The 24354-nt window shown below is 40.8% G+C and overlaps 2 protein-coding genes across 7 annotated transcripts; one reads left to right on the plus strand and one right to left on the minus strand.

The window, feature by feature from the left end:
* Positions 1-682: 682 nt before the first annotated feature.
* On the minus strand, positions 683-10912 carry LOC112258797 (PRKCA-binding protein). Of its 3 annotated transcripts, none has more exons than XM_024433386.2 (13): positions 10732-10912; positions 9981-10046; positions 6749-6860; positions 6404-6532; positions 5336-5402; positions 4598-4687; positions 4020-4073; positions 3865-3927; positions 3530-3663; positions 3246-3338; positions 3068-3118; positions 2795-2939; positions 683-2240 (listed from the first exon to the last, which is right to left on the minus strand). In XM_024433386.2, exons 2-13 carry the CDS (start codon positions 10019-10021, stop codon positions 1981-1983), a joined length of 1239 nt encoding a protein of 412 aa, XP_024289154.1. In that variant the 5' UTR covers positions 10022-10046; positions 10732-10912; the 3' UTR covers positions 683-1980. The 3 variants fall into 3 exon arrangements, with proteins under 3 accessions (XP_024289154.1, XP_024289153.1, XP_024289155.1); XM_024433385.2 differs by having other exon boundaries at positions 9981-10050; XM_024433387.2 differs by lacking the exon at positions 10732-10912 and adding an exon at positions 10307-10400 and having other exon boundaries at positions 9981-10050.
* Positions 6036-13998, plus strand: LOC112258798 (galectin-2). 4 transcript variants are annotated; one of them, XM_024433388.2, is made up of 6 exons: positions 6036-6243; positions 6457-6554; positions 12255-12354; positions 12759-12838; positions 13288-13459; positions 13725-13998. In XM_024433388.2, exons 3-6 carry the CDS (start codon positions 12340-12342, stop codon positions 13869-13871), a joined length of 414 nt encoding a protein of 137 aa, XP_024289156.1. In that variant the 5' UTR covers positions 6036-6243; positions 6457-6554; positions 12255-12339; the 3' UTR covers positions 13872-13998. The 4 variants fall into 4 exon arrangements, with proteins under 4 accessions (XP_024289156.1, XP_024289157.1, XP_024289158.1 ...); XM_024433389.2 differs by lacking the exon at positions 6036-6243 and having other exon boundaries at positions 6453-6554; XM_024433390.2 differs by lacking the exons at positions 6036-6243; positions 6457-6554 and adding an exon at positions 11645-11732.
* The last annotated feature ends 10356 nt before the right edge of the window (positions 13999-24354 follow it).

The raw sequence follows: 24354 nt of genomic DNA on the forward strand, positions 1-24354 counted from the left end.
CCCATCCACCTTGAAGGAACTGGAACAGTTTTGCCTTGAAGAATGGGCAACAATCCTAGTGGCTAGATGTGCCAAGCTTATAGAGACATACCTCAAGAGACTTACAGCTGTAATTGCTGCAAAAGGTGGCTCTACAAAGTATTGACTTTGGGGAGGGTGAAAAGTTCTGTTTAAAAAAAGAATGTATTTCTTTTGTTTCACAAGAAAAAATATTTAGCATCTTCAAAGTGGTAGGTATGTTGTGTAAATCAAATGATAAACTCCCAAAAAATCTATTTTAATTTCAGGTTGTAAGGCAACAAAATAGGATAAATGCCAAGGGGGTGAATACTTTCGCAAGCCACTGTAAATGTTTTACTCACGTCGGCCACGGAGAAGGAGAGCACACAGTCCTTGGTAGCGGGCTGCGTCGGGGGCACTGTGTTATCCTCAAAGCGTGCGAAGAAGGTCACATGTAAACATGTGATCCAAACAATCCAGTTATATTTATCATCTTTACACACAGAATGGTTACCAAATCTTTTTTTGCAGAAACTTTAATTCAATCAGAATAATGAATGTATCCTTCTGCCACACAACATGTAACAAACAAAGACAGAAGAGCTCAACACAAGATTAAAACACCCATAAGAAATAAAAATATTCAATATCTTCATAAAATAAGACATTCTGGAAGCTCCAGCAATGTAAATTCTGATATATTCTTAATATTGTAAATCCTTTATGAGTCCATGGTTTTCACAATGAATACATACTGTATTTGAATAATACATGAAGCATAGAGCAAAATAAAAACAATTTACACAAAAATATCAAATTGGTATAATGTTCACTTTGTTTGTGGAACTGAGCGAGAGTAGCAATGTAACCAGATTCAAGCTTCAGCACAAAATCAATACAGTTCAGTAGTTGACAAATCAAAACATAAAGACAACAAAGGTCCCTTTGATTAAATACATTCCAATTTGAAAGAACACAGCCCTCTACTGCACTTGTTATATGATTATTAAACTGTAGTGGGGCTGAGAATCTAGCATCGGGTGCAGCAGCGAGGCAGAGAAATTCTTAACAATGACAGAAAATGTCAAGTAACAAAAAAAAAACACACTGGAATTATAACATTTCATTTGACCGAGGTTCCTTCATCTAGTTTAAAATGCGGTTTGGGCTGAACCTTGCCCTTGCACACTCATCCTTTACAAGTGATTTGTGCCTCACTATGTTCAGCTACCCCATTAAAATTTCATGTGGTTTAGTGCAGATACAATGCAAAATATTGAGTGGGACTGTTAAATTTGTAACATCAGGGCTTGTGTCAATGGAAAATTAGTCCTATTTTGGTCTGTGGCCAGTCCTGGTTAATGATCACTCTTAGTCATGTGCTCGCCCCAAATGACTACATCATTTTAATGGGAACAGCATTTAACCACTGTCATCTCATCAAGACAGGACTGGCCACTTGTTGAGAATAGACTCGTCTGCTCACATATGATTCAAATGAGACTGAAGGCACCCCAAACATATATACACTCCTAAACTGAAGCATCAGCACCTCCTAAAACCTGTAGATAAAAATACACTTTGCCCAATCATTCTGTAACATACTATGCTGCACTCATTTAGCAACGATATAACATTTTTTTAAGGAAATATCATCCACCAATCTGATATACGTGTTTGGTAGGAACTAGAAATAAACTTGCAGAATAAACTGACCCAGAAAAAACCTGTTGAATCAATTCAAGCCCCAAAAAGTTAGTTACAGTGATGGCTGTCAGTTGTGGAAATGGTATTGGTTACAGTAGGTTGCAATAGTTAGTTCCAGTACAGTTGAATAGCAGCAATTTACAGTAGTATTTTCCATTGTGATGACTTTGCTGACCATTTCCACATATTTAACTAATCATTGCTAAATAAATGCAGAGTGGCAGTTGGTAGACGTAGGTGGAATTTAGCTCCAGAAAACAATCATATTAACTCTCAATAATCATCAATCAGTTTTTCAGCACCGTTCTCAGCCTGCTTGCCAGCACCCCCATCCTGTTCTTCACTTCCCTCCCCCCCCTCCTCTTCCTCTTCTTCTGTGAAGGAGCGTGACTGGCTGCCGTAGTTGATCATTGTGCGGGAGAGGTCCACCTCAATGGGGAAAACGTCAGCATCCTTCAGCACGGCGTAGCACTCGTCATAGTAGCGCGACATGCCTGACACAAAACGCTGCAGCTGGAACACGATGTCCTGGACTGAAGCAGGAAGGGAGAAAGATGTGAACATGCACCCTACCTTTATACCATACTTTAGACAGATCTGGTATTTCCTAGCAGTGCAGAGGTCAAAGAAAGAGTTGTTTACAATTAGTAGGCCATCTGTGCCGAGAAACGCTCAGCCTTTTTACATTAGTATATCGTGAAGCAGGGAGAGAGGGACTGATCATACATTAAATTTACCCCCACTGGGCACAGATGTCAGTTTAACGTCTAGTTTTGATTTACATTTGATTGAGGTTTCAACTAACTTGAATCCAACAATCTAAAACAATTATTAAAAAGTTGGGTGAATTTTTATTTTATTTTAATTCCCTTGTGTTGATGATTTTGCAAATCCAATCAGTTTTCCACGTGGAAACAACGTTGCTATACCCAGTTTTTGCCCTGTGGAAAGGCTTTTATATCCATTAGTAATGGGCAAACAGACAGATACTGTTTGGAGAGATACTCTGTCCACTTATTACAGGTAGCTGGACAGAGCGTTAATGGAGAGGATGATTCTCCTAGGTAGACAAACAGAGAGAACAAACCATGTTTCTGGTCCAGTAGCTCAATCTTCTCCAGCACATCCTTTCTCATCCTGGCAAACCGAGCACGGGCCTCCTGTCGACAACGCAGCACAAGCCGGTACTCGTAGTTCCCGGTGCCGACGCGATACATGGGCTCTCCCATCGCCTAAGGAAGCACACAGGTATATAAGAAAAACTAAATCACAAACACGCTAGAGATCCACTTTGTTGCTCATTGATATATCAATGTTTCTGTGTGGACTACAGGCATAGGAAGTAAGGTAAGGTACTCACAATGCAGCTGTACTCTTCATCATCCATCTCCTTCACTTTCAGACAGTAAGACTGGAATACAAAATGGATTAACCTTTAAGCCAATGAATTACACATTAGAAATAAACGCGTCGGTACAGTTTAGGCCCAGTTTTTAGTTGATCAATGTTGACATTTTGAATAAGGGGTCTGCTCTCACCAAGTACTCAAATTTGACATCCAGGTATTTGCGGATGGTGAGCTTGGTGTCTGGTATAGCCTTATGAAGGTAGGTGTTCAGGTCATGGAGCATCTACAAAACAGGAGACAGAGAGAGGAACATGATTAATTGATTCCCAATATATATATGGATGTGTGGGGATGGAAGTTATCTAATCTAGGTATATGCAGGAGTGAATGCAATCTTGTTGGGTGTTGGCATATGAATCCTGTTAATGGTTTGTGTATTGATTTGACTGTTTGTTAATTTCTTCTACTACTCACAGGCTTGATGGTCTTCAGCAGCTGGATACCGTACTTCTCCATGTTGCGATGGGCCTCAGCAAACTTCACAAAGGCCTCACTGGCTGCAGCCTGAGGCTCCCGTACCCCGATCACAGAGAACACATCCCCAAACGCTGAGGGTCGTCCAGGCAGAGGGAGAGAGTGGAACAATCAAACATCATCCAGTCTCATGGCATGCAACACATTACTGTAAATACAAACCTGTTCACTTTCAGTGTGAGGGAGCTTGAGTATGATCATAGTACATGGTTATATTGTGTCTAGATCTGTAGTTTAACATAATGTTGGTGTAGTTTCAAGGCGTGGCAACTCACCTCTGTGTGTCTGAGAGAGTTCAAAGAAGGCTCTGAGCAGTCTTTTCGTGTGCTCCATCAGGCCTGTGAAGAGACAAACAAGGACAGTGGTGCATGAAGAGGGGAGAACGTATGGAGAATGTCACACATAATAACATTAATCATTTAAAAAATACCTTTGTACAGCTCTGCTGTTTTCTCCAACTCCTCCAGTCTCTTCACCAGACCATCTGAAAACGAAAAGGGCCTAGTATGAGGACACTTACAGTAGTAGCATAGTGCCCCTCTCCGGTCCAGATGATATCAGTCATCATGAGATTGCACAGAGCTTATGCAGTGGCCGTGTCCGAATACCCATACTAGCATACTAGATAGTATCTGAAAAAGGTTGACATATTTTAAATAGTACTCCGAATGAGTCATGGAATACGTGATTGCGTTGACTCCCGCCATTCGTTCACTTTGGTACTGCGCATCAATTTATCTGATTATCAGCTTTTGTCAAACACGCGAGTCAGAAAAGGCAAGTGAATTCTACGAGATCAAATGCCAAAATTAGTACATAGTTTAAGTATGTAGTACGCCAGTACAGTTATTCGGACAGGGCCAGTATCTTAGGGGTGATGTCAACTAAATTGGCTTCAATTGACTGTAATTGGCTTCAAGTGTATGCAATGAGGAAAGTAAAGTCAGAAATAATAGAAATGTATAATATGGCCAGACAGATGGACAGCGTGTTTTGTCCCAGTCTCACCATTGCAGAGTATGGCTCTGCTGAGCCCCAGAGCGTCGGCTGTACCAGAGCTCATGTTCTCCACCAGGCGGTGCTTCACCTTCTTCAGCACTAAAACACACCAGATGTAGAAACATACTATGATGGTAGCATCTGTCGGTCTGGTGGGTAAGAATGGTACTCTACCCATATATAGGAAACTGCCAACATAAAGGAAACACTTGAGTAAATGACGGATACAATGTACTGTATATTGAAAGCAGGTGCTTCCACACAGTTGTGGAATTAATATCCCGTCATATGCATGGTCATGTATAAAAATGCTGGGCAGGCCCAGTTGCCCAATATTTTGGCTACCATGGCTAGAAAAGATCTTAGTGACTTTGCAAGAGGGATGATTGTTGGGGCTAGTTTGACAAGAGCTTCAGTGAAAAAGACTGCTCAATTTGCTGATGTTTCATGATATGCCACGGCCCTGCCAGTCACCCGATCTCAACCCCAGAACAGATTCTGGAGCGGCGTCTGAGACAGCCTTTTCCACCACCATCAACAAAACAACAAATTATGGAATTTCTTGTGGAAGAATGGTGTCACATCCCTCCAGTAGAGTTCCAGACACTTGTAGAATCTATGCCAATGAGAATTCAATCTGCTCTAGCGGCTTGTGATGGCCTAACGTCCTATTAAGACACTATGTTGGTGTTTCCTTTATTTTGTCAATTACCTGTATGTTTTAGAGATGTATTCTGCGACTGTTACCTATGTCCAGCGACTTCCCCTGTTTGGGGTCAGCCTGCAGCTTGTTGTAGTGGATCGTTGCTTCTCCCTGCAAAGACAAGAGGAATGAATGGAAGAGATAAGACAGTCACTCAAACACCACCTCAGTATAATAAAACCATGATGCAAATCCACAGACACTTCCCCCAGGGATCATATTACTCAAACTAAAATATATAGCCTATGGAGTTTCCCAGGCAATACAGTATTGCTAGATCTACCCAACATTGGCTTTCTCCCCTGGTTTATCTGGGGATTCGTGTTACAGGCAGGTTATAGTCAACAAGGTATTGCCAAACAATCCATGTGTACAAAGTGTGTCTGCAACTAATTTCAACTGAAAATCATGAAGGACAAGACTGCACAATATAGCAGTCTTTAAGCCAAACAAAGGTGCTTCTGCAAGTGTAGAAACATAAGAATGACAGATTCTCTGATAAAACTGCACAACGTTTGCAAGTAATATCAATAAATACCACTGACAATTTCAACTCAGTGGGCATAGCATGCAAATAAATGAAAGAGTCAGCGAAGCCTAAGGGCTACAATGGCACATACTAATCCTTTATACAAACAGTGGAGCGTCTCTCCCCATCTCTCTAATCCTGAGCACAGACCATGGTGGGGTAGTCATTGAACTCGCATAGCTTCCTGTGTTGTCACAATGGATTTAAAAACAACATTGCCACTCCACACTGGTGACGTGAGGGTCTAAACTCCTGGCTATTGTCCTGTTCTCACTAGCTCCGCTGAGCGATTGGAGGTGTCCCTATTATTTAACATTGAATAGTGACCGCAGTCCTTTTCAGACTGACTGGTAATTTACTGATAAAAAACACAGAATCCATCATTAAATACTGTGGCTTTGGACTTTCTATTTTTATCTACTGGTAAGTGTTAGTCTTGTTAGTTTTGTCAGTGTTGGTACAAGGTTTGAGTTGTGTGGCTAACAAAAAAATAACTATAGGAAACACACTAACTGGTTTGTAGTCTTTTGCAGTATCAAACAAAAATTGATTGAAAAGCTGATTCCAAGCCCTCTTAATGTACCTGGACAGCCTGAATCATCTTTGCCACCTCCACCTTTGTCTTGCCCTTCACAGGTTTGCCGTTCACTCCTGTGATCTCATCGCCAGCCGCCAGAGTCCCCTCCAGAGCTGCAGGGGTGTTGTCAAAGACCTGACAGAGATCCCAGTTACAGGTAAAGAATATATCCAATAATGACAAAAACCAAGCCATAAAGAGCACAGAGTCTTAAAACAAACTGCTTTAAGAAAGTTCAAGATAATGGTTTATGCAATGCATCTATAATCTAATGTTCCTGATTTAGTTAACACTCTGGATACATAGCTACTGAACCAAACAACCGCTCTAATGGACTGAGGTACATAATACCTGTACAATGTAGAGACAGGGACAGTACTGCGCCCCACCCCCGATGCTGATCCCTATCAGGTTCTGGGCATCCTTCGTCAGGGATATAGTCCCAGGGACTGTAGGGATCCCCCTGTTGAAGAAGAATTGTAGATCTTGTTAATACATTGTCTGTCTAGTGTCTACAATATGATTTGGGAAAGAAAGCGCTGTCAAAGCCAATTAGATTAGATGTACAGTGCATTTGTAAAGTATTCAGACCCCTTCACTTTTTCCACATTTTGGTACGTTACAGCCTTATTCTAAAATGTATTAAATGTTTTATTTCCTTCATCAATCTACACACAATACCCCCATAATGGCAAAACAAAAACAGGTTATTAGAAATTTTGGCAAATGTATAATAAACCCCCCCCGGAAATATTACATTTACATAAGTATTCAGACCCTTTACTCAGTACTTTGATGAAGCACCTTTGGCAGCGATTACAGCCTCAAGTCTTCTTGGGTATGATGCTACAAGTTTGGCACACCTGTATTTGGGGAGTTTCTCCCAATATTTTCAGGTCTCTCAAGAGATGTTTGATCAGGTTCAAGTCCGGGCTCTGGCTGGGCCACTCAAGGACATTCAGAGACTTGTCCCGAAGCCACTCCTGCATTGTCTTGGCTGTGTGGTTTGGGTCATTGTTGTCAAGGTGAACCTTCGCCCGAGTCTGAGGTCCTGAGCGCTCTGGAGCAGGTTTTCATCAAGGATCCCTCTGTACTTTGCGCCGTTCATCCTTCCCTTGATCCTGACTAGTCTCCCGAGTCCCTGCTACTGAAAAACATCCCCAAACCATGATGCTGCCACCACCATGCTTCACCGTAGGGATGGTATTGGCAAGGTGATGAGCGGTGCCTGGTTCCCCCCAGATGTGATGCTACGCATTCAGGCCAAAGAGTTCAATCTTGGTTTCATCAGACTAGAGAATCTTGTTTCTCATGATCAGATTCCTTTAGGTGCCTTTTGGCAAACTCCAAGTGGACTGTTTTGTGCATTTTACTGGAGGAATGGCTTCAGTCAACCCACTCTAGCATAAATGCCTGATTGGTGGAGTGCTGCAGAGATGGTTGTCCTTCTGGAAGGTTTTCCCATCTCCACAGAGGAACTCTGGAGCTCTGTCAGCATGACCGTCGGGTTCTTGGTCAGTTTGGCCTGGCGGCCAGCTCTAGGAAGAGTCTTGGTGGTTCCAAACTTCTTCCATATAAGAATTATGGGGACAACTGTTGTTGTGGACCTTCAATGCTGCAGACATTTTTTGGTACCCTTCCCCAGATCTCTGTCTTGACACGATCCTGCCTCAAAGCACTACAGACAATTCCTTCAACCTCATGGCTTGGTTTTTGGTCAGCCATGCACTGTCAACTGTGGGACCTTATATAGACAAGTGTATGCCTTTCCAAATTATGTCCAATCAATTGAATTTACCACAGGTAGACTCCAAGTTGTAGAAACATCTCAAGGATGATCACTGGAAACAGGATGCACCTGAGCTCAATTGAATACTTATGTAAATAAGGTATTTCTGTTCACACACACACATATATACACACTGCTCAACACTACACTAAAATAACACATCCTAGATCTGAATGAAAGAAATATTCTTAAATACTTTTTTCTTTACATAGTTGAATGTGCTGACAACAAAATCACCCAAAAATTATCAATGGAAATTTATCAACCCATGGAGGTTTGGATTTGGAGTCACACAAAATTAAAGTGGAAAACCACACTACAGGCTAATCCAACTTTGATGTAATGTCCTTAAAACAAGTCAAAATGAGGCTCAGTAGTGTGTGTGGCCTCCACGTGCCTGTATGACCTCCCTACAACGCCTGGGCATGCTCCTGATGAGGTGGCGGATGGTCTCCTGAGGGATCTCCTCCCAGACCTGGACTAAAGCATCCGCCAACTCCTGGACAGTCTGTGGTGCAACGTGGCGTTGGTGGATGGAGCGAGACATGATGTCCCAGATGTGCTCAATTGGATTCAGGTCTGGAGAACGGGCAGGCCAGTCCATAGCATCAATGCCTTCCTCTTGCAGGAACTGCTGCCACACTCCAGCCACATGAGGCCTAGCATCGTCTTGCATTAGGAGGAACACAGGGCCAACCGCACCAGCATATGGTCTCACAAGGGGTCTGAGGTTCTCATCTCGGTACCTAATGGCAGTCAGGCTACCTCTGGCGAGCACATGGAGGGCTGTGCGGCCCCCCAAAGAAATTCCACCCCACACCATGACTGACCCACCGCCAAACCGGTCATGCTGGAGGATGTTGCAGGCAGCAGAACGTTCTCCACGGCGTCTCCAGACTGTCACGTGCTCAGTGTGAACCTGCTTTCATCTGTGAAGAGCACAGGGCGCCAGTGGCAAATTTGCCAATCTTGGTGTTCTCTGGCAAATGCCAAACGTCCTGCACGGTGTTAGGCTGTAAGCACAACCCCACCTGTGGACGTCGGGCCCTCATACCACCCTCATGGAGTCTGTTTCTGACCGTTTGAGCAGACACATGCACATTTGTGGCCTGTTGGAGGTCCTTTTGCAGGGCTCTGGCAGTGCTCCTCCTGCTCCTCCTTGCACAAAGGCGGAGGTAGCGGTCCTGCTGCTGGGTTGTTGCCCTCCTACGGCCTCCTCCACGTCTCCTGATGTACTGGCCTGTCTCCTGGTAGCGCCTCCATGCTCTGGACACTACGCTGACAGACACAGCAAACCTTCTTGCCACAGCTCGCATTGATGTGCCATCCTGGATGAGCTGCACTACCTGAGCCACTTGTGTGGGTTGTAGACTCCGTCTCATGCTACCACTAGAGTGAAAGCACCGCCAGCATTCAAAAGTGACCAAAACATCAGCCAGGAAGCATAGGAACTAAGAAGTGGCCTGGTTACCACCTGCAGAACCACTCCTTTATTGGGGGTGTCTTGCTAAATGCCTATAATTTCCACCTGTTGTCTATTCGATTTGCACAACAGCATGTGAAATTTATTGTCAATCAGTGTTGCTTCCTGAGTGGACAGTTTGATTTCACAGAAGTGTGATTGACTTGGAGTTACATTGTGTTGTTTAAGTGTTCCCTTTATTTTTTGGGGCAGTAATATATATATATATATATACACACACACACACACATATATATATACACACATACACACAAACATTTCTAAAAACCTGTTTTAACTTTTTGAAAAGGATGCAAATCATATTTACTTACAGTTTGTCCTCCTCCAACTCATAGTCCATGTCTGTGAACATTCCAGGACTGTTTATCCTGTATAATCTGGCTAAGAGGAAAACAAGAATGGCATTGATTAATCTTAGTCTATAAAGACATTTAAAAAAATAAGTTAACTAGTTATGTCACACAAAATTATATCACAGGTTATGGTTGCCAATGCTGACACAGTAAGTGTAACAGAATGTGTGGGCAACAAATATAACTAGAAAGCATTCCTTTATTTGCTGGCAAGAAATTGGAATTAGCTTGTCAGTTAATGATGAAGCCAACGGTAAATAGCTGAGCCTAGCTTGAACCAGTACCTGGGCTTTAGTAGACGACGAATATGACGAGATCGTCGTCTCCACAAGCACAGTTAGTCGGTCCTGGTTCAAGCCTAGCTAGGCTTTTATTTAACCAGGCAAGTCAGTTAAGAACAAGTTCTTATTTACACTGACGGCCTACCCCGGCCAAACCCTAACGACGCTGGGCCCATTGCGCGCCACCCTATTGGACACCCAATCACGGCCGGTTGTGATACAGCCTGGAATCGAACCAGGGTCTGTAGTGACGCTTCTAGCACAGCGATGCAGTGCCTTGGACCGCTGCACCGTAGCTAGCCACTTCCCTAAATACTGGTTAGCCTACATGCTAGCTAGGCTACCCAATGTTGGCAGGTGTCAGCAGTATGTATATTGCAAATGAGCAAGATAAAAAAAAGAAAGGTGGCCACTGGCCAGCTATTTACCTCCGACAGTTGATGACGCGCGTTGTTATCTTAACACAAACGTTTATCTCATGCCCCTGGGGAATGTTTCTTTAAATGTACATTTTCTTTTAGATTATTTTGTATTTCTTCGGACCACTTCACGGGTTATTCATCTGTCAAAAAGAAGATTCTGTTTACTTGTTCTCGTCACTTCCGGGAATTTAGCGGAAACTGTCACTGATTCCGTTTTCCTCTTTCCCCAAAGATATTTTTATTTATTAAACAGTAACATGCAAAACAGCGCTATCCTGAACCCTTGGGACGTCCCACCCTTACCTTAACCCCTACCCTAACCATAATCCTTACCTAACCTTAACCCTTACCTTAACCATTTAACGTTTCTACTTCAATGGGGTAGGGAGGTCCCAAGAATTCCAGATAGCAAGGACCATACTGTTTTGGACTGGATTTCAATATTATATCATAAAATTCATGAACACGCTGTAATTTAAGATATGTATAAATTTGTATTTGTGGATTCATCTACTTATTCTACCTGATGCCTTTTCTAAAAGTTTTTCAATAGCGTTTTTGTGTTTTTTTGCACTTGGAAGATCATTCAAAGACTAAAAGGTTGATAGGATAGGGACGTAGTCACACTTTCACAGCACATATATCTGAATATACTGTTGATTCATAAAATCTTTTCACTGTTGTATTTGTTAAGGGCAGATCATGCACTTTAACTGTCCAGTGGTTCCAGATTTCTATTAAATATGACCTATAATTAATTACAATATTAGTTGTATAGTTATTTCCTTAATTTTTAAAATTATGTTTAAAAGCAGCTTTTCTGTGTTTGAAACAACAGAATGCTGTGGGTGTATACCAGTCATTAAAAATATTAATGACAAGTAAACGACTTAATAGCCAGCTCAGCCAATGAGCCAATAGGACGTCTGGGACAAAAACGTGACATCACGTTATATGAGGATATAGCAAGCATTTTTTTAACGGTCTGTTTGAGATACAACTTTAAGGTGGGGTTTGAAGTGTGTTTTCTTCTGAAATGTATGCTTTGGCCACAAAATATGAGTAAAATATGAGTTGATAACATTATTTGGGTTTGAGTTAACACAGCATGAGCTTTTAAAAGTGAGATTTTTCACTAGACAGTCATTTACTTTAAACACTGTCATTACAGCACCACTAGAGGCTGTCAACCAATTAGCATTCAGGGCTCAAACCACCCAGATAATAATATACAGTGCAGCACTACACAGTTGATTACTGATCAGATTGACTTTGATCAAAGATCCGGCTTTTCCATGTGAGTAAAAGCATCAGTTTAGTAGGCAACTATCTTCACTGCCAGTCTGCCACCAAGCTTCTTCTAATAACCTAGTATTAGGGTGTGAGTGAGATAATCATTTTTATTTATTGAATCATCATTAATCATGCCTCATTATCATGCTAATCAGTGAGTGACCTGTGCGAGGAGAGTTGCGCACATAAAAGGATAGTTCAAACTTCCAACTAACATTTTACTCTCTGTATCTCAGGAAATAAGGCTATCTTGTCTGATCCCAGTCCGTCCATCTTGCAACTCAAACCACATTCAGGGCCCCTTTCACCACCAGTGACAACATGGCAATGCCAATGGTAAGTCTCATTAACTTTCATGCATGGCTGATACCTTTATTCCACAATTACTTACTGAAGAGGCTGTGTTTATACAGGCAGCCCAAATCGTATCTTTTGTGGGAAAAGATCAGAATTGGGCTGCCTGTGTAAACGCAGCCATAGTGGCCTACATGCTTACTGCACTCAGATATGTGTTGCTGAGTGAATTAATTTAAAAGGTCAGGCCCTTGAGTCTTGATTATGTTTTGACAACATGGTAATTGTTGAAAAATAAATATATGCATGCACTGTACATTGTGATTCCAATGATTATTAAAGGTCAGTCATTAAATATTTTATAACCCAACATGTCATATTAAAATACAAAATCACTTTTACCTTATGTTCAAAAGCACTCCATTTAATTATATTGTTCTTCATAGGAACTTGAGCTGAAGCATGTGGAGCTGAGAGCTGGAGACCAGTTCAAAGTACAGGGGAGGATTATGGATGAGGCTGAGAGGTACATTTACACATTTTCATTTTATTTAACTAGGCAAGTCAGTTAAGAACAAACTCTTGTTTACAATGACGGCCTACCCCGGCCAAACCCGGACGATGCTGGGCCAATTGTGAGCCGCCCTATGGAACTCCCAATCACAGCCAGACGTGATGCAGCCTGGATTCGAACCAGGTACTGCAGTGACGCCTCTTGCACTGAGATGCAATCTCTGCACCACTTGGGAGCTGCATTTAACTGTTTTTTTGTGTGTTTATATCACACAGAGGGACCCATAAATTAATCTTTTGCATAAAAATACAAATAAAACGACCAGTTTCACAAATTATTGTTCGAAAGAGGAGAGGACGGACCAGAGAAGGGTTTTGTTTTGGTATACTGTATGTGTGAAATCAATTCATGTTAGACAGACATGTATTAGGGTTTCTGGATTTCCTATTTCCCATATCCAGGTTCCAGATCGACCTGGGCTGTGATGAAGATGACCTGGCACTGCACTTTAACCCACGCTTCAATGATGACACTGATGGGACTGTGCTCGTGTGCAACTCAAAGATTGCCGGCTGCTGGGGTGATGAGAAGAGAGAGATCCACAATCCACTCCAAAGGGGTTCTACATTTAAGGTGTGAAAATGGAGGTTGAAAATATGGAGGGAGGGGGGTTTGGTCCTGACTATAAAAATTGAGAATCTTGGGCATAATGTTTCAGGTCTTCAATATAACAGAAACAATTAGGGCCTATGTCCATGTAATCTCCCGCTAGTATCGTTTTAAGGAAACTAGCGCTAATGCTTAGTCCCGCTTGTTCGTTGCAATTGGCCATGTGGGTGTAAGGGTGAATGCGCTACAACACTAATGATGTAAACAAATGGGGTTTCTCCCTCTCAAGATTGTGCTGAAGCTGACGGGCGACATGTTTGAAGTGGAGATGCCTGATGGACAGGAGATCCAGTTCCCCAATCGTGAAGGCCTACACGTCATTACCTACATTCGTATCAAAGGAGACCTCAAACTTACTTCTTTCAAAATCTACTAGACCCCAATATATGAGGGGTGATTTAGTTAGATCAATGGGTTAGGACAGGAGCAATGACACATCAAATCATTGTTCTAATATATGTATTAGTGAACTGTTGGGCATATTAAATATGTATCTGGGTTGACCACAGTCTCACTGTATCTTTTTTCCCCATAGTATGGTATATTTGTTGCAATAATATTCACAATCTCACGTACACTAAACTCAAGGGTAATATGAAGATGAGGTTATGGAACTATTTGCCCTGGAAATTTAGGTCATAATACCTTTCCAGATCTTCTTGAAATTGACAAACAAACCACTTCCAGTATGGAATTTCAGAGAGGTCTGGTGTGATGCTCCAATCAGCAAATCCTGGGCCATTTTTTCAGTATTCTTTCAACATATATTTATCTTCTGATTCATGGGATGGGTAAAACCAGCCATTACTTGTTACTGAAGTTGTACAAAAATCTATCCAAAATTCTACTGTGTCCTTGAAGTGGCATCCATTGATTAGTTTAGGGCGATGAAAAGGGACATTGTGATCCTTCGGTTTGGATGCCACTTGGTGTTTGTGCAGATGGCTTAACAGAAGGGACACCGTACCCAGCAGCAATCACAAAAGTGTTTGATCAGAATCTCATCTGGCCTCTCCCTGAACTGCTTCATGCCCAGGAGTGACACATTGCTGAGGCTTCTGTTGATCTCCATGATTCTGTTGGCAAGACCTTCCTTTACCTCTTCTTTGAGGAAGTCAAAGTCGGTTATGTCACAGAAATCCCTGAAATGATTTTCTGCTAATTTCAGATAATCTTTTAGAGCCCTGGAAAGCTCTCTAAGCCACATGTTGGTGTCTCCATTCCTGTTTTTGACTGTCTTGTTGCTGTATGCAATGCATGGCTCACACGCTGCTCTTTAACTGTTATGTTCCCTTCAATCAAGGCAAGGACTTTGGACCTTTCTGTGAGCATATATTTCTCTACATTCTCTCTCATTAAATTTCTCAAAGTGTTTCCTTGGGTTGTGAATGTAGGTCATGAACTTGTCAAAGTTTTCCTCCGCCAGTGATGTCAGGATGTGTTTCTCTGTGTTAGGCCTGTTTCCACTGAATGGTGGGTGGCTAAATTGCGTTTCTCCAGCCAAGGCAATGGCGGTCTGGTCATAAACCGCCTGTACAATAGATTCTTTCAGTGTGTTGCAAATTCACTCACCAATCACAGCTGCAGATGAGGAGCCTTTGCAGTGTCTCTTGGAAATGTTGTTGTATTGTGCTCTCTTCTGCTCCAGGTAAGTAAGGGCATCATTGTTGCTTCTGAATTTGTTATGGGAATCTGCTAACTTACTTCCTACAAGCTCACACACATGAAGTGAAAGATCAATTGTAAATTCCTTTTTGAATGCATATTTTCTTAGATTCAAATTCCTTTTATGCTTTCTTTGACATGAGTTGCTATTTCTTGCATGTAACTGTCATTGTCATTGAAAGTTGTCTAAATTAAGGGTGAAAATAGCCAGTAGGCAATACGGTGCAGTATGAGTATCAGCAAAATAAATGATTATGAATTGAGTATGGTGGATCAAACCTACTTTTTGAAGTGATTTGTTTGACAATCAGATGAAAACATCACACAACGCCCATGTAATGTGAAACTGAGCCTGCACAGACTGAAAAATAACAGTAAACGGGATAAGATGTTTCCATGCCACAGTATTCCGTCTAAGATGATCATATCCCAGGCATTTTATCCAGGTTTCTCATAAACGGGATACAAGCTTTTTGGGTTATTGGAAACTGGATATGATGTTCATATGCCTCAACTCAAAAACAGAATACTTAAGTATCCAGAATAATAACGGGATATTGGTGTGCACTAAAAACTGCTATGGTGAAAGCCCTTCTGAAGAAAGATCATCTAGATACTTCAGCTTTTAGCCATTTTTGGCCAATCTCCAACCTTCCATTCTTAAGCAGAATTCTGGAGAAATTGGTGTTCAAACAGCTAAATGATTTAAGTTCCAACTGTATTTAAAAAAAAGAAAATCCAATGGTTATTGTGCCCAGCACAGAGACAGCCTTAGTTAAGGTAGTAAATTATTATAGAGACAACACAGATGCCAAACAGCTTTCTGTCCTTGTACTTTTAGATTTAAGTGCTGCATTTGACGCTGTTGACGATGATGTCCTTCTGGACAGACTGGAGAGGTGGGTTGGCCTCTCCGGTTCTAAATTGGTTTTATACCTATTTAACCAGTCAAGAGTTTTTTGTGACCCTTGGTGATCATAACTCAGAGAAAATACATATCACGTGGCGTTCCACAAGTTTCGAGTTTGGGTCCGGAACTGTTCAGTTTATTTATGTTACCCCTTGGCAGTGTTATCAGAAAGCAGAGCATTGATTTTCACTACTACGCAGACGATACACAACCTTACATTTCTGTGTCAACAGAGGATTTTAGCTCCATGGATAAATTATTAGACTGTATTAGTGATTTAAATACTTGGTTGGCTCATAACTTCCTTCAGTTAAAGACCAAGGTACTTATTGTTGGAGCCAAAGCACAGAGAGAGGATCTGGCCGCACATTTGAATTCACGGTTAATAAAGATAAAACACCAGGTAAAAACATCTTGGTGTTATTTTCGATTCTGGACTACATTTTGAATCACACATTAGGAATGTGACCAAAAGAGCTTTTTACCACCTGAGGAACATTGCCAAGGTACGGCCGTTTCTCTCTCAGGCTGACACAGAGAGACTCATCCATGCTTTTATTACAAGTAGGCTTGACTACTGTAATGCTCTCCTGTCTGGTCTACCCAAGAAAGCCATTGGTCAACTGCAAAACATACAGAATGCTGCAGCACGGGTACTGACCAAGACCAGGCAGAGAGCACACATTACACCGGTTTAAAGGTCTCTGTACTGTAAAACATACAGAATGCTGCAGCATGGGTACTGACCAAGACCAGACAGAGAGCAGACATGACACCGATTTTAAGGTCTCTCCATTGGCTGCCTGTGAGTTTTACAATTCATTTTAAGATTCTTCTCTTGGTTTTTAAATCAATCCACGATTGTTCACCCTAATACATGTCAGACATGTTTTTAAGTTATGTACCCAGTAGGTCCCTCAGGTCCTCTGGCACTGTCCTTTTAACTATCCAAAGACAAGGACCAAGAGGCATGGAGAGCCTCCCATAGAACCTGAGGGGGGTTGAAACTGTGGACATATTTCAAATAGATCTTAAAACATATGTTTTTAGCTTTGCTTTTCCTTAGGGTGCTTTTTAGTTGTTCAGTTTGTGTCATTCTTTTGTTTTTTACCTTATGTTTGTTGTGTAGTAAATATTGCAGCTTTTATTTTCATAGTTTTTTCCTGTCAAGCACATTGCGTTTCATTCCATTTCTGAAATGTGCTGTATAAAGCTTGATTTGATTTCCATGTAAACGTGGTCAATGACAATCGCCAAATGTCATTACACTTTTTGGTGTTTTGTAACAAATGTCTCTTTCCATTCATCAACTGATGTGAGTGCGCAGTGCGCACACTGTACTCTCTGAAAAAATTGACCCCCCCCCCCTGCCTTTCTTAATATGCGGCTGCTGCAACAAATGCATTGGGGACATACCTGATGCAGTTTTCTCCTCGCTTTGTGATCAGTCACCCCAATCTGTTTTGTTGCCGTTTCCTGATCTCTTCATCATACATTTATCCTGTGTAGCAGCATGGATCCTTTTCAGACACCATGAGGTCGGTCTGTTCAAGTAATGTTGAAATCTCGATTAGATCATTCATACTCTTTTTGCAGGTGAGATACCTATTTCCACACATCTCTATGAGGTTCATCAGATCATTGTTGTCCTTTAGATCACCCAACCCAAAGTCTTGCTCATTCTTGTGGGTAAAGACGATTATTGTAAAGGCAAGGGCTCCCTCTCCAAGCATTCTTTCCAGCCACCCCACTCCCATTTTGAATTCATCAATATGCTGACCCAATGGTAGAAGTAAGAGGACAGCATTGATACCCTGCTTATGCACAAGTGGACCTTTGTGATTCTCCTGGGTAAGTTCAGAACTCTGCAAGCCCAGCATGTTGATGACAGAAACATTACGACGGGACAAATCAAATCCTGGGTGCTATCTGTGAGAGTTCTGCTGCTGGTAGATCATTCTTGACCAAGAAGGAGATTTCTAGATTCAATCTCCATAGAATCAGAGCCACCAATCAATGCAATTGTCAGAACAGGCGTCACTGAAAAAGGATTAAGAACAATTAAATATACATACTGTAAGTTAGTAGTTGTAAATCACTTACAATGCTATGACATGATGGTTGACCAAAACAATTGTCCCCTGTCTTACTTCTAATTGTAAGTTGCTCTGGATAAGAGCATCTACTAAATTACTACATTTCTTACTACTTTCTGGGAAATTAGAAGATGTTATGATTTCTTTATTTTCTTTATCAGTCTTGATTGTCTCTGCTGTGTTGACTCTCAATGTCTGTGATGTCAAGGGCCTCAGGCTCCAACTGTAGAAATAGTTGCAGTGCTTTAAAACAAAAGCTCTAACTACTGAGAGATGTTGGTCCAAATTGCCAAGTCTTCTTGAAAGAGGTTTAACCTTACTTGTACAGGAAACGCAATATCACTTATCTTCAACATTTCAATGACCCCCAAATGGTTTAACAATAGTATAAACACTGCTGTTGCAATATTTCTTACAGCTTTTTTGCTCACTGTGTCAACATTATCCACATTTCTTGAAATATGGGTGTCAGTAATGTGATCCAGGTGAACCATGGTATCTTGATGAGCCGAAGGAATTGTGCAAGTGGGGATTAAACTTTCATCACAACGATCCACCAAATCATTACTTTCGTTTTCAATGTCTGTTAGGTATAGACGGAGACAGGAGAGTTGTTTTTTGTTAGGACATTTCAAGATTTCATATTCACATGGTTCTATTTGAAAAATGGTAACTTTTAGTGCAATCACGCAGTGCTGTCAAGTTGTGGGTGTGGCAGAAATATTTCAATAGCTGGTGACGCAAAAGGGCAGGGTTTGGATGAATAAATAAATTGTAGGTGTGACAAGGGCTCGACCACTCACAGGCCAATCAACGTTCTTCATGGCTTTATATTGTATGCGTTGTCTCAAGTTGTGTAGATTATTAACCGTCTTTGCATTATAATCAACTCCTATTCGTCTGGAAGGCACGCAATATTCTGGATTGATACAATTATTAAATAGCATACAGTAACGAATAATAGCAACAATAAAATGCATCCAGTTTAGCTAAAAATGTTATTTGCAATCCACATTGTTCTAGTTGGCTTCAACATGTAGGTATACATGTCTTTACACATCACAGTCGCACTTCATATTCATATTTCATGTGCGAGGCAGGTTCTCAATAGGCAAGATCATTTTGCCGTTGATATGGCGTTATAGGACTGAAACATTTAAATACATTTAAAGGAGCGTGGCTTTGGTAATCGGACCAGACGCGTTCTTTGAAAATGGGGATGGATATTTGAACACGCGAAATGAAGTATGCAGGTGGGTCATTCTACAAAAAGTGCCATAACCCTTTGATATTTTAGGTAGAAATTGTACACTAATATTGCATTTTATAAGCCGTTTATATTAAATTTAAGTGCCCTTTCATATAGACCACATGGAGAGTGCAATAAATCAGATTTTTTGGAATATTAATAAAGATTTGCTAAAGTGCCAAAATTCTGCATTTTGACATGTCCCTCCATGCACGCTCTGTGACTTCTAGGAAGATTTGAATCCACTTAACCCCAACATGTCTCAGTGTTCACCATCATTGTAAAGCCCTAGTTATTTTGTAGCTTTGACAAAGTCATTTCGGGAATATAATGATTTATTTCATGTGATCAGTGATTCATCTACGTCCCTGTTACAGGAACTGAACTCTCATATTAAAATGATGAAATTATTCCTTTTTCAATATAATTTCTTTCAAAAGAGACATTGAAAATCATAGTCAAATCATAGTGTAAAAGCAGTTGGACTGGTTCTACTCTTTTTGGTAATTTCCTGGTGTTTTGTGGCCAAACTGAGCAGGTCGAGCATAACACGTCAACCCTTTACCCATTGATAGACAGGTTAGAATTGTTAACTAAAAAAATATATATATTAAGCTAGCATTCAATTGCCACTCCCTGTTACACACAACAAGCTTCCATTCACCCTGTCACCCTGCCACCAATTCAGTGGCTGTTGAGTGTAACGGCGCAGGTACAGTGTGTGAATTATACAAAAGCATGCGGGCAAAAACCTCTGGCACTCTGAGTAGACAATTTTAAAACCTTTTATTGATAGGTTGCTTGACTAATGCATGGCCATAAAAATATGCACAGACGCAGATGAACCAGACTTTGTTGTAGTAGGATAGCCTATTGATGGCCTGGTTTTGAATTAAATGAAACGTAAAACAAGAAATTGTACAGGAAAATAACTTAAACGTTTCTAAATACTAGGGTCACCGGCATCATCGCATCTCTCGATCCATGGTGGGCATATGTCCATGGAGGGGGTTTTACGCACATCCAAAATAATAACAGGAACTGGATAAAATAATGTCCAATACATAGATAAAAAGGGAATGTCCGCTCACTGTTTTGCTGCTCACAAACATGGTTTTGATAAATCTTTGGTGATTAAGATGTACAAAAATATATATATTTACATGGGCATTGCACCATGGCCACCGCTGACAAAATCCATGCTGTAATCATCTGCGTTTGGGAAAAGAGGTGATTTGAGTGGTTCTCAAATGTCCTCACCTGCCACCCCTCTCACACCTGCGCAAACGAGCTGATGTTAGACAGATAAATTGCCAACCGTGGTGCAAAAGGTGGAAAATGCCAGAGCGCCAGTTTTTACAAGCCAAAATTACTAACTAACTAACTGTTTGACAATAACCGCCTTGGCACCAGCAGAGAATAGAGCCAACAGAATCAATGTCACCAAACAATGCAATTATCAGGTGTGTCACAAAAAATATAGTGCATAATAATAAGAGCAATTTAGAGAAGTATCTCTAAATCAAAGATATACTGTGATCATTAAATGATGGTTGACTAAAACGCTCCCACCTATCTTACTGCTTTGTGGGAAATTAGAAGAAATTGTTGTGATGTCTGTCTTTTCTTCATCTTTGTCTGTGATGTCAAGGCCCTCAGGTTCCAACTATAGAAATAGTTGTAGTGGGTGAATCATTATCATGGGAGTATCAAAATACATATTTGGATTACATCATTTGAGTACAAACATTTCTACAAGTATTTTGTTATAGTTACTGTGTAAATTAAAAGGTAGTGATCAGATTGCATTCACTTCAAACCCAAGGGCTATTCATCACCCTAAAATTGTCACTTTCTATACTTTGTCGAAATGACACAAGAATGTTACTAAACCTCCAGAGCATGCTATTGTAGCGGGCATTGACGCAGTAACTGCCCCTTTATCAACTTTTGTTGACTTTTTTTATTAGACCACTCGCAGAACAGCTCCCCTCCTTAGGACACCAGCAGTATGATCTCTATTATTGAATCTATTGATTCTCTCCCTGTGAATACTTAGTTACTTTTGATGTTGAATCCTTATACACGAATATTCCACACGAGGGCGGTATTGAAACCATGTAACATATTCTTCTGCAACCTTACCCTAACGAACTACCTTCCAGTGCATGCATTATAACATTTACTGAAATAGTACTCACACATGTTTAGAAACTATTCAATGTTTATAAATTATTTCTTCATTCAGACCAAGAGTACTGCTATGGGATCATCCATTGGCTCCTAACTATGCTAATTTGTATGTGAAACAGTACTCAATACTCAAAAAAAGATGTATTGCCTAACATTATTATATGGAAACGGTTCATTGATATTTTTGTTCTATGGAGGGGTGATGAAAAACAGCTCCAGGCATTCCATGCTTTTCTTAACTCTTGTTCTGAGCACCTGAGATTTACTATGCAGTCTGGCACACGTCAAATCCGTTTCCTTGATCTTCTGATTTTGTGTGAGGATAATGTTCTGTACTCTGATCTATACAGGAAACCTACTGATCGTAAGAGTTTGTTGAGGGCTGATAGCTGTTCCCTTGAAAAACAGTTTTCCCTACAACCAATTCTGTCGAATCAAAAGAATTTGCAAAAAACGATCAGATTTCGAGAGAAATATGGCTGAGATGCAAAGTAAATTCAAGGAGAGCGAGTACACAAATGGTCAGATCAAAAAGGAAAGAAGAAAATAAGCATTCTTACTACCTGCTATTTAGGTTTTTTAAAATCTGTTATTCTGCCCCTGAACAAGACCGCAAGTAAAAATAAAAATTTGTTCATAACTGACTTGCCTAGGTAAATGAAGGTTAAAATCAAGAGCTATGAACAAATTAAGGGACATCGTTTGCAAATATTGGCACATTCTGAAATCGGTAATGTGTTTTCTGACATATTCTCACGGGACAGAAATCTCAGAGCACAATTGTTAAACTCTGATTTACCACCCCAAAATTTAAATTGACAAAATTTACCAACATTTACCACCGCACAACACCTCTACCGGATGGAAACTACAAGCTGCGCTCAATGCAATGGCACTTACAAACGTAGATCCTTCAAACACCCCCAAATCAGCGAAACAAATCCCAATCAAAGGTGTGTTAGCACACAATCCTTTATTGGAGTGGTAGGAAAACAAAACTCATGAATTTGTGTAATGCAGTATAAATTTGACCTAATTTAAAAGTTATATACAGTTGAAGTCGGAAGTTTACATACACTTAGGTTGGAGTCATTGAAACTGTTTTTTCAACCACTCCACAAATTTCTTGTTAAACAAACTATAGTTTTGGCAAGTTGGTTAGGACATCTTCTTTGTGCATGACACAAGTAATTTTTCCAACATTTGTTTACAGACAGATTATTTCACTTGTAACTCACTGTATCACAATTCCAGTGGGTCAGAAGTTTACATACACTAAGTTGACTGTGCCTTGAAACAGCTTGGAAAATTCCAGAAAATTATGTCTTGGCTTTAGAAGCTTCTGATAGGCTAATTGACATCATTTGAGTCAATTGGAGGTGTACCTGTGGATGTATTTCAAGGCCTACCTTCAAACTCAGTGCCTCTTTGCTTGACATTCTGGGAAAATAAAAAGAAATCAGCCAAGACCTCAGAAAATAAATTGACCTCCACAAGTCTGGTTTATCTCTGGGAGCAATTTCCAAATGCCTGAAGGTACCACGTTTATCTGTACAAACAATAGTACTCAAGTATAAACACCATGGGACCACGCAGCTGTCATACCACTCAGGAAGGATACGTGTTTTGTCTCCTAGAGATGAACGTACTTTGGTGCGAAAAGTGCAAATCAATCCCAGAACAACAGCAAATGACCTTGAGAAAATGCTGGAGGTAACAGGTACAAAAGTATCTATTTCCACAGTAAAACAAGTCCTATATCGACATAACCTGAAAGGCCACTCAGCAAGGAAGAAGCCACTGCTCCAAAACCGCCATAGAAAAGCCAGACTACGGTTTGAAACTGCACATGGGGACAAAGATCATACTTTTTGGAGAAATTTCCTCTGCTCTGATGAAACAAAAATAGAACTGTTTGGCCATAATGACCATCATTATATTTGGAGGAAAAAGGGGGAGGCTTGCAAGCCAAAGAACACCATCCCAACCGTGAAGCACGGAGGTGGCAGCATCATGTTGTGAGGGTGCTTTGCTACAGGAGGGACTGGTGCACTTCACAAAATAGATGGAATCATGAGGACAGAAAATGATGTGGATATATTGAAGCAACATCTCAAGACATCAGTCAGGAGGTCAAAGCTTGGTCGCAAATGGGTCTTCCAAATGGACAATGACCCCAAGCATACTTCCAGAGTTGTGGCAAAATGGCTCATGGACAACAAAGTCAAGCTATTGGATTGGCCATCACAAAGCCCTGTCCTCAATCCTATAGAGAATTTGTGGGCAGAACTGAAAACGTGTGTATGAGCTAGGAGGCCTACAAACCTGACTCAGTTACACCAGCTCAGTGGGCAAAATTCACCCAACTTATTGTAGGAAGCTTGTGGAAGGCTACCTGAAACGTTTGACCTAAGTTAAACAATTTCAAAGGCAATGCTACCAAATACTAATTGAGTGTATGTAAACTTCTGACCCACTGGGAATGTGATGAAAGAAATAAAAGCTGAAATAAATAATTCTCTCTACTATAATTCTGACATTTCACATTCTTAAAATAAAGGGGTGATCCTAACTGACCTAAGACAGGGACTTTTTTTACTAGGATTAAATGTCAGGAATTGTGAAAAACGGAGTTTGGTTATATTTGTATTTGGCTAAGGTGTATGTAAACTTCCGACTTCAACTGTAGACCTTTGAGAATGCATACCCCCACCCTATCATATGATGAAGACAGAGTTGAATGACT

Source organism: Oncorhynchus tshawytscha, linkage group LG09 (assembly GCF_018296145.1).
Source record: "Oncorhynchus tshawytscha isolate Ot180627B linkage group LG09, Otsh_v2.0, whole genome shotgun sequence".
Classification (NCBI taxonomy): Eukaryota; Metazoa; Chordata; class Actinopteri; order Salmoniformes; family Salmonidae; genus Oncorhynchus; species Oncorhynchus tshawytscha.